The following is a 14787-nucleotide window of genomic DNA, read 5'->3' on the forward strand; positions in this document are numbered from 1 at the left end:
ACAAATATAACGTTATAGAACTCAGCAGGTCTGGCCGGTTAACAATGAAAAGTACTGCTCTTAATGTTATTAATTATATGGCTTGATAGAAAATATCACCTAAACACGAATAAGGATTTCTAACTACAGTGTTACCGTTGTCTGTGTAAAATTGTGGAGGACCAGGTGTGCTATGCGTGTATTAAAAAAAAAAAAAAAAAAAAAAGAAAATGTAATGAGATACCCGAGAGACACCTGTGGAATTTTTATTTTTTTTAATGAGATACCAGAGAGACACCTGTGGGGCCTTCAATGTTTGTGACACCTTTTCTGTGTGCGAGAATCACCTGGTTTCGCATTGTAATTTGTATCTTGTTTTGTAATGTGTGTCATCAAATAGTTATTTTAAAACAGAAAGACATCAAAGCTAAATAGGTACAATTATAATTTTTAAGTATTCATTATTCATTCATTCCAAAATCAACAAATATCGTCTTTTCCACAAGGTGGCGGGCGATGTACACATGCGCAGTGTGGAGTCTGGCTGGCGGCAGATTCAGTTCCGGTGTGTACTGACACGACACCGCATGAAGTGAAGCTAACGACGAATGTAACCGACTTCGAGTTCGCCTGACCATGAACGTCGGACAGTTGCTGAATCGCTATGACGGTCAGTGGAAGCTTTTGGCCCGGTCGTTGTTCTCGGGATTTAACGGTGCCCACAGAGCGCTGGAGACCTTTAGGCGGCAGCAGCGGGCCAATCCCGAGAGATGGAGATCACTGTCCGGCTTCATCGAAACACTTTGTCGAGACGAAATCATCTCCTCGGGGATGAATGGGCAACCCCTTACCGTGTAAGTCCGACCCTGGTGGCAGCGAGTTAACGCATTTTCTTTCGCTTTATTAATGAAGCAGTACTGAATGGCTGAACGGAGAAAACAATGCACACAAGTTGCACCACATCGATTTCAAAACACAATTTCCAATCGAGAACAGTTTTAATTGAAATAATCAGTTCTGGAGTCCGTATTCTCATCATCACTATTTAAACTTGCTTTACTATACAATGTACTTACTGTATACGCATACTTTCTATTTTTAAGTATAGCCAGTCTGCTTGTAATCAGTTTAACGACAATAAAACAATATTAACTCTTTCACTACCAGCCATTTTAGAAAATTTCAAAATGTTCAATACCCACGCGATATTACGTTCATTAAATTATATATAAGCCGAATCTACCAAATGACAGAATAGAATACTTTTTGCCCCGTCCCGTTCTTTTATAATTGACAGTAGAAAAAAATGAAGGTTTGCTAAAATACAGCCATTTCTCCCATGGTATGTACTCTGAAACTGTGTTTATTTTGTATAAAATGGGGCGATGATGTCATCTACCGGTGGTTGGGCATCGGTAAAGTTGTTTCCAAGTTTGACATTTAGAGTGGAACATAATTCGATTCTTCCCATCTATCCCCACTCTGAAAAATTATAATTAACTCATTCACTGCCAATGACGACTATAGACGTCAAAATCCAAGCAAACAGCCAGTGCAAATTTTGACAAGAAATTTGAATTTAGTTTTAGTTATTCATTGTTTTCATTCATAGTTATTAATCATTGTGGTTATGAATAACAACGATGACAGCAGTTTCATTGCTAAGTGCTACCATCGTGCGTAGAACGGATTCCTGTTACCCTACAACACGGGCGTTGACGTTCTTGTGATCGGTCTTGGTCTTACTGAGACCACATACTGGGTCTAGGCCTGACTGAGTTATGACTAAGGCTTTAATTAAATTTAGTCAGAAGACTATAACTAAAACTAAATTATTTTTTTTATATATTAAAATTTTAATTTTAATTTTTTTTTTTTTTTTTTTAATTAACACTGGCTGTTTGCTTGGATTTTGACGTCTATAGTTGTCATTGGCAGTGAATGAGTTAACAAGTATACTTGTCACTGGGAGTGAATGAGTTAAGAAAACGTGTCACGCTCACGCACCACATTTAAAACATATCTTGTGACAGTGAAGTAAGCCATTTTTGAGGGGGCATTCCTATGTCATGTATGCTCAAAGCTCCTCGTCAATCATCACAAACACATGGACTCCTACAAAAGTCGCAGTTCAGCGTACGATGATGGCTGGAACTTTGTAGTACATCTGAAATAATAATGTATCCATTGCAATGTTGTGTCATAACTAGGGATAGACCGATAATCGGCCGGGGCCGATTATCGGCGCCGATATTTGGCATTTTGACAAATATCGGCATCGGCCATGTTTTGAATCTGAAGGCCGATAAAGCTCACTGAGCAGGGGATACTTGCGAACGTAGCGAATTTGGGGTTTTCATCAGGATTTGTAAGATGTTCGCAGTCAGTTTTTATTTGTCGTAAACACATTTGGAACATATTCACACAATTTTTCACCGCGAAAATCTTTTTGAAACGTTTTTACGAACCCTAACAAAAACCCCAAATGAGCTACATTCACATGAATTTGTTAGTCAGTGAGAAATTATATATAGTTTGAAAGAATTCCCCCCCCTCCCCATTTTACTGCAAATGAATATCGGCTTGAAATATCGGTTATCGGCCGACTTGACTACAAATAATCTGTATCGGTATCGGCCTTGAAAGAAACATATCGGTCTATCACTAGTCATAACTGCTTATTTCTCACAATCATTTTCTCTGTCACATGCAGTAAACCCCTGGTCTGCCTCTTGCCACCACTATTGAAGCAAAATTTGCTGACGTTCATCTACCTGATTCACTCCCGGTTCCCCGAAGCCGCTGTCCTCCGTCTGCTCGGGTGTCTTGGTCAGGAGCCCGGTCCAAGCCCGTGGGTTGCTGCGTGGAAGAAGCAACTGGAAAGAATCACGGGCCGTCCCATCGAGGAACCCCTTTACAGCCCAGCGTGTGCTCAGCGACTAACGGCACTGTCACGGCGAGTGGCTGGTGAAACTGGAGGTTGGAGCGAGTGCTCTGGCCTTCAAGCGGAAGAACCTTTTTTGTCTGAAGCGGGAACTCAGAAGAAAAGGAAGGACCGTTTTGATGGTCTGAATGATGAGGAAGAAGAACCAACTCAGCAGCAGAAGAAGCGAATGAAGACGGATGAACACATCGTTGGGCGAGCACACGGCCACGGTTCTCTGCCTGAACATACAAACGTAAAGATGGACGACACAGATTTGGTCATCATCTGTCAAAGTGAACACTCTAATTGCTACATTTGCAGCCATTAACGTTGTAACATTTGCTTGCAGACCGCAGGGGAAATGGACATGGATGCTTCACGTGACATGCCAGCGTCGGAAAACGTTCACAATCCTCTGCCAGAAGTTACTGAGGTAAAGATGACGACTTCACTACACTTTGAGAAACTTGGCGATTAGACACCTTGTCGCCTTTGTGGTGATTTGTGATTAGGACTGAAGGGATTCTATTTTTAGAACTGACTATTGTAGTGATAGAGATCCTGACGTCACTTGACTTTCTCTGAAATTATTGGCGAAGCGTTAATGGGCTACAATGTCATGGAGGGCGAAAACTAGCATTTATCCATCAACTTTCTGCCCAAGAGCATTGACAGTCACTTTTATGAAAAGGACATGATATATAGAGGTGAGAGAAAAAAAAATCGATATCACAATATATTGTTGCGCCCTCTGTTGCAATAAATTATCGATACACTGACAGTAAATATCGATGTGTCTAGTTGTATGGAGGACCAAAACTGCCAAAATTTGAAATAAATGATTAAATAAATAAATCAATGACTAAAAGTGAAAATGAATATAAAAAAATATAATTCCAAAATTATATCTCAAAAAAATAAATATAAATGGAAATAAATCCGTTTTTATTTTAACTTTTTGTCATTTATTTATTTAGTCATTTATTTATCTTTGTATTTAGTCATTTATTTATTTATTTATTTTTGAATTTTGGCAGTTTTGGGCCGTACAGCCAAGTGCAAATGTTATTCAAATGATGGGGCGGTCCTAAGCGTGTCTTGGGTTGGACTCTGCCGTTGCAAACTGCCTGTCATTGGCTGAGTGAGCAGCTCGGCGAACAAGGAAGTCTCGCCGGCTTGCAATGGAGCGCTCCAGCAATGGACGACGATCGTGTCCACCGTCACCTCAACTTACGACTTGAGCTGTTAGACAACAAATGAGAGCAGACAGTGGACAAGATCGTCGTCCATTGCTGGAAGTCTCCATTGCAAGCCGGCGAGACTTCCTTGTTCGCCGAGCTGCTCGTCTGTTTTTTGTTTTTGTTTTTTTTTCTCGTCATATTAAAAAGTGGCAAATTTTCCACTTTTTTCTCGTCATATTGCCGCCGCCCTCTAAAAAATATATATATATTTTTACGTGGCCCTACGTGCGCCATCTTACAGTATTTTGACATGAAGTGTGTCTGCACTCTGCAGTAATAGTCTCTATATAGAAAAATGATCACTATAACATTTTGAGTCATAGATTTTGCTTCAACACTTTCTTGCAATCAGTTATTCAATTAATCATTTCAGTTCTACTTGTGACTAGGGGTGTTAAAAAAATCGATTCGGCGATATATCGCGATACTACATCGCGCGATTCTCGAATCGATTCAATAAATAAAAATCGATTATTATTATTTTTTTTAAAGAGCTCAGAATTGTTCATTCGGTAGTCTTACCGATTCAACGTCTTATCATCATTTTTGTGTGTGTGTGTGTGTGTGTGTGTGAATCGATTTTTAAACTTCCATTTTTAATGGAAAAATATTCAACAAAACGTCTGACTTCGGGTTAGGATTCACACCTTGAGCATGGAAGAATGTTATATGAACGGAACATTAAGCCTTAATATTTTATTTTAATGCTGTTCAAACATGAAACAGATTACAGCCTCTATAAGACTGAAATTTCAGATAAATAAATAATACATTTTCATATAAATCTTACACTCTACAAGCTTACTGATTAGTATTTTCTAAATTTGAATGAAAAAAAATCGCAACAATCGAGTTATAAATTCGTATCGTGATTAATCGGTATCGAATCGAATCGTGACCTGTGAATCGTGATACGAATCGAATCGTCAGGTACTAGGCAATTCACACCCCTACTTGTGACATTTTGTTCCTAGATGACAGAAAAATTGGAAACCGTTGCACCAGAACTGGGCAACAACAGCCGTGATCCTCTGTCCGAACACATGAAGGTAAAGATGCATTTCCAGTTTTATCAAAGTTCTTTCTGCAAATGAGAATTAATGGTTGGGCACCCTTGGTGCTAACCGTTAAGGTCACTTTCATAACACCAGTTCCTACTGAGTGAACTCGTGTCTTTTTATGTGTTCACTCAGGCGTCTGTTCTTCAAATCAAGGAATTACTACAAAGTCAGACAGAGGTATGACGAGCGTTTGAATGTTTTCTGCTTATTGTAACTTTTTTTTTTTCTAATCCTTTTACAGTGGGACCACCGCTCGCTTGATGTATTTCAAGTGCTGAATGACTGCAATGCCACTCAAGTATGTAATAGTATTTTACATGCAAAGCGGGCATATCTGAGATCTAACAGTTGATCTGGCATTTATTTGCCTGTGTTTTTGGACCAAGCTAATGCTACATGTTGCCCTCTTGTGTAAAAGGTGGAAGTCCTGTGTTGCGAGTTGAGTTTGTCCGACATAGCAGAGCAGGCGCTACCGCAGCTTTGCGGCAGCGTAGTGGCTCTCCTGCCCAACCTCAGCTTCAGTACGGCGGCGACGTTCATCAAGGCTCTGCTGCTGCAAAGGGTGTGCATGTACGGCATGTGTCATTGTTCACTTGGAGTGAGGCTTCAAAGAAGTCACTGCCCGCCCGGCAGGTGCTGTCCCTCTCCGAGCCTGCGTCCAGATGCCTGGCGAGTGCTGTGATGTCACTTTGCAGCTGCTACACCAGATCCGTGTGCCACGCTCTCATTGAACCACTTTTAGAGCAAGAGAACTTGGGTGAGAGAATGTGGCGATTAAAATAAAAAAAAAAAAAATGGAAAAAGGTTGCTTAAGTACGGAGCCCCTAAGGTGACATGGTAGAAAAAAAAAAACTTTGCGTTTTGTGTGCCCTCGCAAAAAAAACTTTGCGTTCTCTCGCAAAGATTTCGAGGGAACACAAAGATCCCTCGCAAAACAACTTTGCGTCAATCTTTGCGAGAGAATGCAAAGTTGTTTTGCGAGGGAACGCAAAGTTGTTTTTTTCGCCGACCATGTCACCTTAGGTGCGCCGTAAACACTTCCGGGTCATCTTCCATGTGATCAAAAGCGAGGAGGATGGAACGTTTGTAAACATGAAACAAAGCAGTGGGAAAGCTTTCCCAAAGCGACTAGGATGGAGCATGTATTTTCCCACGGCTTTGTTTTCGCTTTTGGTCACAGGGAAGATGACCCGGAAGTGTTTACGGCTCAGCTAAGGTGACATGGTAGGCGAAAATAACAACTTTGCGTTCCCTCGCAATCATTGCGAGAGAACGCAAAGTTCTTTTTTTTCTCTCCTATGTCACCTTAAGGGCTCCGTACTGATGTAAATCTGAAAGCATACTTTAATATGAGCCATTGTTCATTTTAGGGAGTGCACAAGCTGAGCTCCTGAACAAACTGATCGAAGGCTGTCTGGATTCTTACTACAGGCTGCTCGTGCTTCAGTATGACAAAACATTTCAAACATCTTATTCTTTTGTCGCTTCTTACCTTTTTCTTTTTTTTTTCTCCCCCCTTCCAGGATGACACTGAAAATATCATGGAATGAGATGCTACTTTCTGTTATACACAGCTTGCTGGACTCCAAGGTTGGCAGATGTTTTTGTACACCAAGTGTCAAAATAATGTCATACGTGACAGTTTTGTTTGTTTTTGTGCAGCCTGACATGACTGAGGAACTGTTCAAACAGTTGATTGAACAGCTGGTCCGCCAGGCCCCTTCGTTCACAAAATCTGTCAACTTTGCAAAAATGATGTTGACTGTCCTTACAAAATATGGCAACCTTGTAAGTATAAATTAAAAAGCATTGTTTAATATTTGACTTATTTTTCTACAATTCTTTTTTTTTTTTTTTTTTTTTTTTTTTTTTTTTTTTTTTAAACCAGTATCCCATATTTTATTTTCCAGCTGAATGCGTCACACAAACATTCCATGTCTGGTTGCCTGGTACTAAATGAGACGTTCCTAAAAAAGTGTCTTCAAGCAATGTTGAAAAAAATCCCAGATACATAAAAAAAAAAGTAAAGATTTTTATGTTGTGTGTGTGTGTATATATACAACTATTGTAGATGCATTTACTGTATTTGTATTACAAATGTGATGGACACTGATCTTCAGTTTTGTCTTTGTTTTTTTCCCCCCCATAGGTAGCGTAAAAAAATAAGCACACAACCTATCTCATCAGTGCCTTACTGAATATTGTTGAAGCATTTATTGTTTTGGTGTTTAAAAAAAAATAAATCATTTTATTTATATAAATATATTTGAGTTTTTTGGGGAAAGAACGATTCGATAGAACATGATTTAAAAATTATTAACTGACTCAAAAACGAGTATTAAAAAAAACGCAATCTCCCTATATTTTCATACATAACTTTACTGTTGCCATGTTTGTTCTGTAAATTGCAATAAAGTAAAAAAAAAAAAAAAAACTTTGGCGCTTGATGATGACGTATATATAGGCAGCTTTTATGTGACGCAACTTCCCGGTGTACTTCCTTTCCAGCGTAGCGAGGCAAGAGCAAGAAGCCGCTAAAATGAGGTACTGCGTATTTCAATGACTTAATGACTAATTTAAAGACAATTTCGGTTACAATTAAACCGTATATCTCGTTTCTACTTAAACACTTAATGCTTGATACGTTTGACCATTTAGTGTAGTCATTTTTACCTTATCGGCCGTCCTGGGGCCATTAACCCGTGCGCGGCACGACAGTACACGTCATGATATAATCTTGTTCCATCCATTATTATCCGACACATTTAGGCTTACCGTTTGGCATATAAATCATGGAACAGATGTTAAGCACTACTTTAATGACATTATTAATGCAATTTAGAAAGAAAACGTGACAGCTTCGCCCCTTGCGACGAGCTAACGTATTCGCTAGCACTCAGCAGCGAAAGCACGATTAGACAAGTACAACTGCGAAAAATAAACTAGTTATCAAGAATTATTATTCTTAACCCTTTCTGACTTTTAAGTGAACATTTAACTTTAGTGGGGTATGGGCTCTTTAGCTGTCGAATTTTTTTAACGTATTTTTGATGAAAAAATATTCAACAAAACGTCTAACTTTCACACCTTAAGCATGGAAGAATGTTATATTAATGGACCATTAAGCCTTAATATTTTATTTCAATGCTGTTCTAACATGAAAAAAGTTACAATCTGTTTGTTAAATACAGTGGCTCACAGTTATAACACTGAAGTTTGAGATCAATAAATAGTACATTTTCATACAAATATTACAGTGTACGTGTACAAGTTTACTGAATGGTATTTTCTAAATTGAGTTAAAAAAAAAATCGTAACAATCGACTTATAAATTCATATCGGGATTAATCGAATCGTGACCTATCAATCATGATATGGATCGAATTGTCAGGTACTAGGCAATTCACACCCCAACGTTTGGGTTACATAAATTCAACCTCAAACATGAGAATGTACTGCACTTGAATAGAATACATAATAAGCCATCCTGAGAAATAACCCTAATCATATCAATACAAACAAATTACTTATGTTAGATCTCGACATGGCTGGATAGAAGAGCAGCAAGGGAATCTGCAATGGACTGCTTGGATATAAAGTTCTAATATCGGCAATTTTCTATGTAGACAGATAATCTAGTATATATCAATATTGGATCGGGGCACCAGTAATTTTCACTTATCAGCACTTTAATAAATGCAAGCAAGTATTTGTTCCCAGTAAGTTATAGTAAGTGCAATAAATCTGAGTATTTACCATAATTTGTGGGATTTTTTTTTTTTTATCTAACTTGTGTTGCAGTAAGGTTTCCAGAGACACTTTGTATGAGGCCGTGAGGGAAGTCCTGACTGGCTCAAGAACTAAAAAGCGGAAGTAAGTTTTTGTAGCAGCCTATGGCTTTGCCAGTCGCTGTTCTATGTTGCTAATGTGTGTATTGCCATTTTTTTTTGTTTTTTTTGTTTTTGTTTTTAAGGTTTGTGGAGACTGTGGAGCTGCAGATCAGCCTGAAAAATTATGATCCCCAGAAGGACAAGCGTTTCTCCGGCACCGTCAGGTTGGACCATTTTCTGTCTCACCCAACCTTTTCCCTGTTTGCGTCTGGCCCTGTTGGAATGTTAAAGTGGTAGTGTATGGATTATTATTATTATATTTTTTTTAAGTTATAATATGGACCAGACAGGCCAGGCGCAGGCATGGAGAAGTACTTTGGGTAGTCTGCTTGAGCTGACCTAGCTTCTGCAGGCGGACCCCTACCCTGGGTCTTAAAACATGAGGGGAGGTTTTGAGGGGCTGAGCCGTTTTAAGCTCATGACCTTCGAGCCGACCAGTGTTCGCTATATTATGAATGAAGACTCCTGGCGTCGTGGCGGTATGGTAAGACTTCGAACATTGAAATTGTTGTCATGGCTCATTTATGTTCACACCTTGTCTGTACTCGGTTTAAGATAATCTTAAATTATTTCCAGAAATGATGGATATTAACTCTTTGAGCGCCAAAAACGTTTAATGGCGCATTCTAAAATCCTTAATGTATGCCACCAAAAACGTTAATTTACATTTATTACGGGTTTTTTTCTCTCTCTCTCAATGGGCAGCGCAACATCTTGTGCAGCGCTGCCTTGTCACTAAACAAAAAATATTCGTGTCAAAGTCACTGTTTTACAGAAAAATGTATCTTTTCACAAAAAGCCTGTTTTTCTCTTAATATTTTTTGTATTTTCGTTTATGTCACTCAAATGACCTAATATCAAATGGTTATTACTAAAGAACGGAATAAGGGAGAAACATATTTTTTTTTTCTCATGAAAAGAATGTAATCCAATCTTTCATATGATATCCACCATGTTTGTCGTCATACCGCACAATATTTGCTTTGAAAGATGAGTGAAAATCCTCCAAATCGGCTGCCACAGTTGAGGTTTTTTGGATACCGTTTGGCAGTCAGTCAACTGACGTATGTTTCCAATGCCCTCTGTTTTAATGTCCAAATTAGCTTATTGATCATTTTGAGGAAGGGGGTTATTTGTCAAGTCTTTTTTTTTTTTTTTTTCCTTTCCTCCCCCTCTTCTTTATACATATCGGGACCAGAAATGAACTTAGACTGAATAGACTCAGACTTGACTTTATTGATCCCTTTGGGATGGCTCCCTCTGGGAAATTACGTAATTACATAGTGAATACTGAGGCGATGCTGGTGCATCTTGTGACTTGTGTAGGCTGAAGAGTCTCCCCAGGCCCAAGTTCTCAGTCTGCCTTTTGGGAGACCAGCAACATTGTGATGAGGCCAAAGCCGCTGACCTGCCACACATGGATGTGGAGGCTCTCAAAAAGCTCAACAAGAACAAGAAGCTGGTGAAAAAGCTCGGTGAGGAGTCATTTTCTTGCGCTTGCGCCATTGAACATCTTGAGTGTGCTTGGCAATCGTTACCGTCTGTTATTCTTCCAGCCAAGAAGTATGACGCGTTCTTGGCCTCCGAGTCTCTGATCAAGCAGATCCCTCGTATCCTGGGCCCCGGGCTCAACAAGGCCGGCAAGTTCCCCTCGCTGCTCACCCACAACGAGAACCTGAACACCAAAGTGGACGAGGTCAAATCCACCATCAAGTTCCAGATGAAGAAGGTGAGACGAGCTGCTCACATCTTCCGCGATGGCTTTGCACAAACATTCACCGTGAGTTTTGCGCACCTTAGGTGCTCTGCCTGGCCGTGGCCGTCGGACACGTGAAGATGACGGAGGATGAGCTGGTGTACAACATCCACCTGGCTGTCAACTTTCTGGTGTCACTGCTGAAGAAGAACTGGCAAAATGTACGCGCCCTATATGTCAAGAGCACCATGGGAAAGCCCCAGCGCCTCTACTAAATGATGCGCTTTTCTACAAATAATAAAAAATGTTGACTGTCCAACAATGGCGCTTTGGTGTGTCGTGCTCATTTTACTTTGCTGGAACACAATCGAGGCTGCACCATGAACAACTGGGTCAACATCGGTACTGTCAAGTTTTGCTTGCTGTAGATAAACATGGCAAATGCACGAGAGGCTCAAAGCTACTTGTCGTGTTCTGCCTTGACTGTCGATCTCATAATGAGATTAACTATTTTCAGTACTGCTGAGAGCGAGTCCAAATGCAAAGGCACCCGCCATCTAATAGCTGTGAGCTCAGAGCTAAGGAGTTGCATTCACCTGAGTGAGATAATGAAGCCGTTTTAGATGGAGCCTGTCAATGCAGTCATGCGCCCTCAGATGAGTCGGATCTACAGCGAAGGAGCCATAAAAATACCGAGAGGCTCGGATGGCTTTCATGCGTCATTTCATGACAGTGATTCTGGTAAGTTTCTCTTGCCTTACAGGTAAACGTGGCTGTACAGAGAGATGGGAAGTTGGCCACCATTTGCTTTGCAGAAATACCAGAAATGTTGGGAATTGACAATATTGTGAGAAAAGGGTTTTAATACCCATAAAATCCAAAATATGTGGCACTTGTTTTGACATTTTCAGTGGTTGAAGTGGACATGAGATGTGCATGTGAATTTCAGTGACGGTTCATAGCATTTTTTTTGTGTCATGAAGCCCCCAGCACAACAGACTGAATGATAAGGATCACGAGGCTTCGAACTGATCTTTTGAATCAGCTGTGTTGGAGGGAGACATCTAAATAATGCAAAATTGCGGCTCTCGGGGACCAGGGTTCCTTAACCCTGCTCTACAGCATGCAAATATACAACTGGGCGTCATATTATGTAAATATATTTCGTTTTTCACCATACAGTTCTAAATGCATCTATGAAAAATCCAACCATCAACAATAAATGTTTTGAAAAATCAAAAACATACACCCACCACCCTTACTGCCGTAAGCGGCCCATGTGCATAAGAATTACCATTGAAAGATGGCACAAAAATGCTTGAACGGCGGCAAATAACATTAACTCATTCACTCCCAGGACTTTTGACTGATTTTGCAAGGTCTGAAGAATATTGTGTCCTATTGCTATGAAAACATAATCTACCAAAAGAAAGATCAGATCCTCTTCTTTAATCAGGGGGGGGGGTTTATTTCTATTGGTATCAATTTTGCATCAATTAGCATTAGAATATGGCTAAGTTTCATCATTATTCACAAATCTGCTTAAAATAGTTGGAAAAAAAAGAGCTTTTTGATCTCTTATACTCTGCTGCCATCTGCTGGCCGTTTTGTAATAACTGCCATTGCTTCAAGCATTCTCTTCAAAGGCTGCATCAAAGCCAAAACGTATATGGTAATATTTAAAATAGAACATATTCATACGTTTTTGGGAGTAAGCGAGTTAAATACAAGAACTCATTTTGTGCATTTAAATGTGATGCTTTTCAATGGGCGGAGATGGTCATTTCACCGACTAAAACGACCACGATTTTGACTTGTGACGTAAGCTCGGAGTTGTCAATTATAATCAAATGTTTTCAATTTCAGAAAGCAGTCAGGAGGCGCCACCGACTAACTGGAATGATCTGTCCATCGTTGATCGAGTGGGCCTCAACAGGTCTCAGCCCAACATCCACAAAGACGTATTTTTTTTAGTATGGAAATTGAACGTGAATACTCAGTGAGCTTTTGTTTCTTGACAGTGTGGAGATGTCGGAGAGTGATTTGGAAGTAAGTCCGTTTATTTATGTCGAGATTTTGAGATTCCACACTAACAGATCAGCTGCTAAAAACTCTATTCAGCATCTTCTCCTAATCTGAAACTCGTTACTTAACGTGGACTTGAGTGACATCTGACTGTAGACGTACATTGATCCGGCAAAAAAAAAAAAAAAAAAAAAAGCCACAATTACTCGAGCCGTGTTTCTTTCGGACATCCTCACTGTCACCTCCACAGAAGAACTTCACTCAGATCGCCTTGGCTTTCCGCTGTGACCAATACACCCTGAAGCAGAGGCTGCAGGCGGAAGAGCACGCCCGCAACCTGGCTGAGGAGAACGTCCTGCTGGAGCTGTCCAGAGGCAGAGAGACGCTGGAGGTCAACTGTGCACAACAGAGTGAAACACTTCAAATGAGCATATTACGTATATTCTGTTTCAAACCCGCCCAATAAGATTCATATGGTCACACTCTTGATGGGTGGGCAGGCACTCCAGAGTCTCAAAACTTTACACACAAGCAATTTAAAACTAATGTGTCCATGACGTGAGCAGGAAGAGGGCAGGGGAACGTGAATTATACAGTAAAATGTGTGCTTGTTGTGTTTTCTAGTTGCTAAAGGGCTTGTGTTTGGACAGCAAGCGCAGTAAAATCCTGCAGAAGCTGGACTTGTCGCTGGACATCCTCGCCGGTACCGTTGAGCGCATCTCCAAGACGGCAGAGGTGCTTGGAGCGGTGCACCAGGTACACGCGCGCACCCAACCAAAATTTCTTTATCTCGACTCTAGATCTAGATTCTAGATGGATGGAATACAAAACTATAGCCATATTCTCCAAAACCTCTTTGGACATGGCTTATACTTGTAGTAGAGAAACGAACATTCAGGCAGTGTTGTTCCGATACCTTTTTTTGGCCCCCGATACCGATACCCAGCTTTGCAGTATCGGCCGATACCATACCGATACTTAAGTTTTTTTTTTTTCTCAACATGAAAAAGCTGTCCTGCCATTGCTTCAGAGCATTCAAGGGCCAATAGGATATCTTAGCTCGGCATGCAGTGAACATGTCACATATCACTGAATGCCGTGCACAACTTGCAAGAAACAAGATGCTGCATCCAAAATCCTATATTAGCGTTGGTATTAATGGTATCGGCATGTCACTTGTGAGGACTCACCGATACCGATACCACTGTTTTAATGCAGTATCGGCACCTCTGCCGATATCAGTATCGGTTTCGGAACAACACTAATTAAAACAGTGGTATCGGTATCGGTGAGTACTCACAAGTAACATGCCGATATCATTAATTCCAAAGCTAATATAGGATTTTGGATGCAGCATCTTGTGTCTTGCTGGTGCACGACATTCACTGATATGTGACATGTTCACTGCATGCTGATCTAAGATATCCTATTGGTCCTTGAATGCTCTAAACCAATAGCATGACAGCTTTTTCATATTGAGGAAAAAAAAAAAACTTAAGTATCGGCATGGTATCGGCCGATACTGCAAAGCTGGGTATTGGTATCGGGGGCCAAAAAATGGTATCGGAACAACACTAGTTGTAGCATCATGCTAGTTGATAAAAGCCCACATTTTTGAGTGGCAAATTATTGTGGGGCAGTCTAAGGCACATCTGCGCAATCATCATTGAAAAATCGGAGAAACAAATGTTGAGTTTATAGTTTGCTAACAGGAGGCTCGTGTGAGTCGGGCAGTGGAGCTCATGGTGGCTCACGTGGAGAACGTGAGGAGGCGACTGGAGCGACAGGAGGCGGAGCTGGAGGAGGCCAAGAAGATGATCCAGCAGCAGAACTCCTGCAGGAGCATCGACGAGCCCGGAGCTCCTCTCGGTCTCGCGTCATTTTCCTCGAAGCTTCCGCTTGGTTTTTCCACCGTTTGACTTGACTGGATTTGATTTTATTTTTTTTTTCCCACCACTAGATGCGGATG

At 40.5% G+C, this 14787-nt stretch overlaps 3 protein-coding genes across 5 annotated transcripts in view; all 3 read left to right on the forward strand.

The window, feature by feature from the left end:
* Positions 1–249: 249 nt before the first annotated feature.
* fance (FA complementation group E) lies at positions 250–7518 on the forward strand. Of its 2 annotated transcripts, none has more exons than XM_077512222.1 (13): positions 250–414; positions 486–833; positions 2693–3158; positions 3255–3338; positions 5121–5195; positions 5340–5384; positions 5449–5505; positions 5626–5769; positions 5841–5964; positions 6578–6653; positions 6731–6797; positions 6870–6995; positions 7096–7518. In XM_077512222.1, exons 2-13 carry the CDS (start codon positions 616–618, stop codon positions 7165–7167), a joined length of 1554 nt encoding a protein of 517 aa, XP_077368348.1. In that variant the 5' UTR covers positions 250–414; positions 486–615; the 3' UTR covers positions 7168–7518. The 2 variants fall into 2 exon arrangements, with proteins under 2 accessions (XP_077368348.1, XP_077368347.1); XM_077512221.1 differs by having other exon boundaries at positions 7118–7518.
* A 142-nt stretch (positions 7519–7660) lies between these two features.
* On the forward strand, positions 7661–11115 carry rpl10a (ribosomal protein L10a). The gene is made up of 6 exons (XM_077512225.1): positions 7661–7751; positions 9009–9080; positions 9181–9261; positions 10424–10572; positions 10654–10826; positions 10898–11115. The coding sequence occupies exons 1-6, from the start codon at positions 7747–7749 to the stop codon at positions 11066–11068; spliced, it is 651 nt and encodes a 216-aa protein (XP_077368351.1). The 5' UTR covers positions 7661–7746; the 3' UTR covers positions 11069–11115.
* Positions 11116–11148: 33 nt separating this feature from the next.
* The window catches only part of LOC144013405 (inositol 1,4,5-triphosphate receptor associated 2), a 7049-nt gene continuing 3410 nt past the window's right edge, over positions 11149–14787 (forward strand). For both annotated transcript variants that reach the window (XM_077512223.1, XM_077512224.1), the window contains exons 1-7: positions 11149–11534; positions 12660–12729; positions 12815–12842; positions 13069–13209; positions 13443–13574; positions 14531–14687; positions 14779–14787. The exon at positions 14779–14787 is cut by the window's right edge and continues 32 nt beyond it. In XM_077512223.1, coding sequence (XP_077368349.1) covers positions 11417–11534; positions 12660–12729; positions 12815–12842; positions 13069–13209; positions 13443–13574; positions 14531–14687; positions 14779–14787 — 655 coding nt within the window. In that variant the 5' untranslated portion in view covers positions 11149–11416. The remainder of the gene's footprint in view (positions 11535–12659; positions 12730–12814; positions 12843–13068; positions 13210–13442; positions 13575–14530; positions 14688–14778) is intronic.

The sequence above is a fragment of the Festucalex cinctus genome, chromosome 2 (genome assembly GCF_051991245.1).
Source record: "Festucalex cinctus isolate MCC-2025b chromosome 2, RoL_Fcin_1.0, whole genome shotgun sequence".
NCBI lineage: Eukaryota > Metazoa > Chordata > Actinopteri > Syngnathiformes > Syngnathidae > Festucalex > Festucalex cinctus.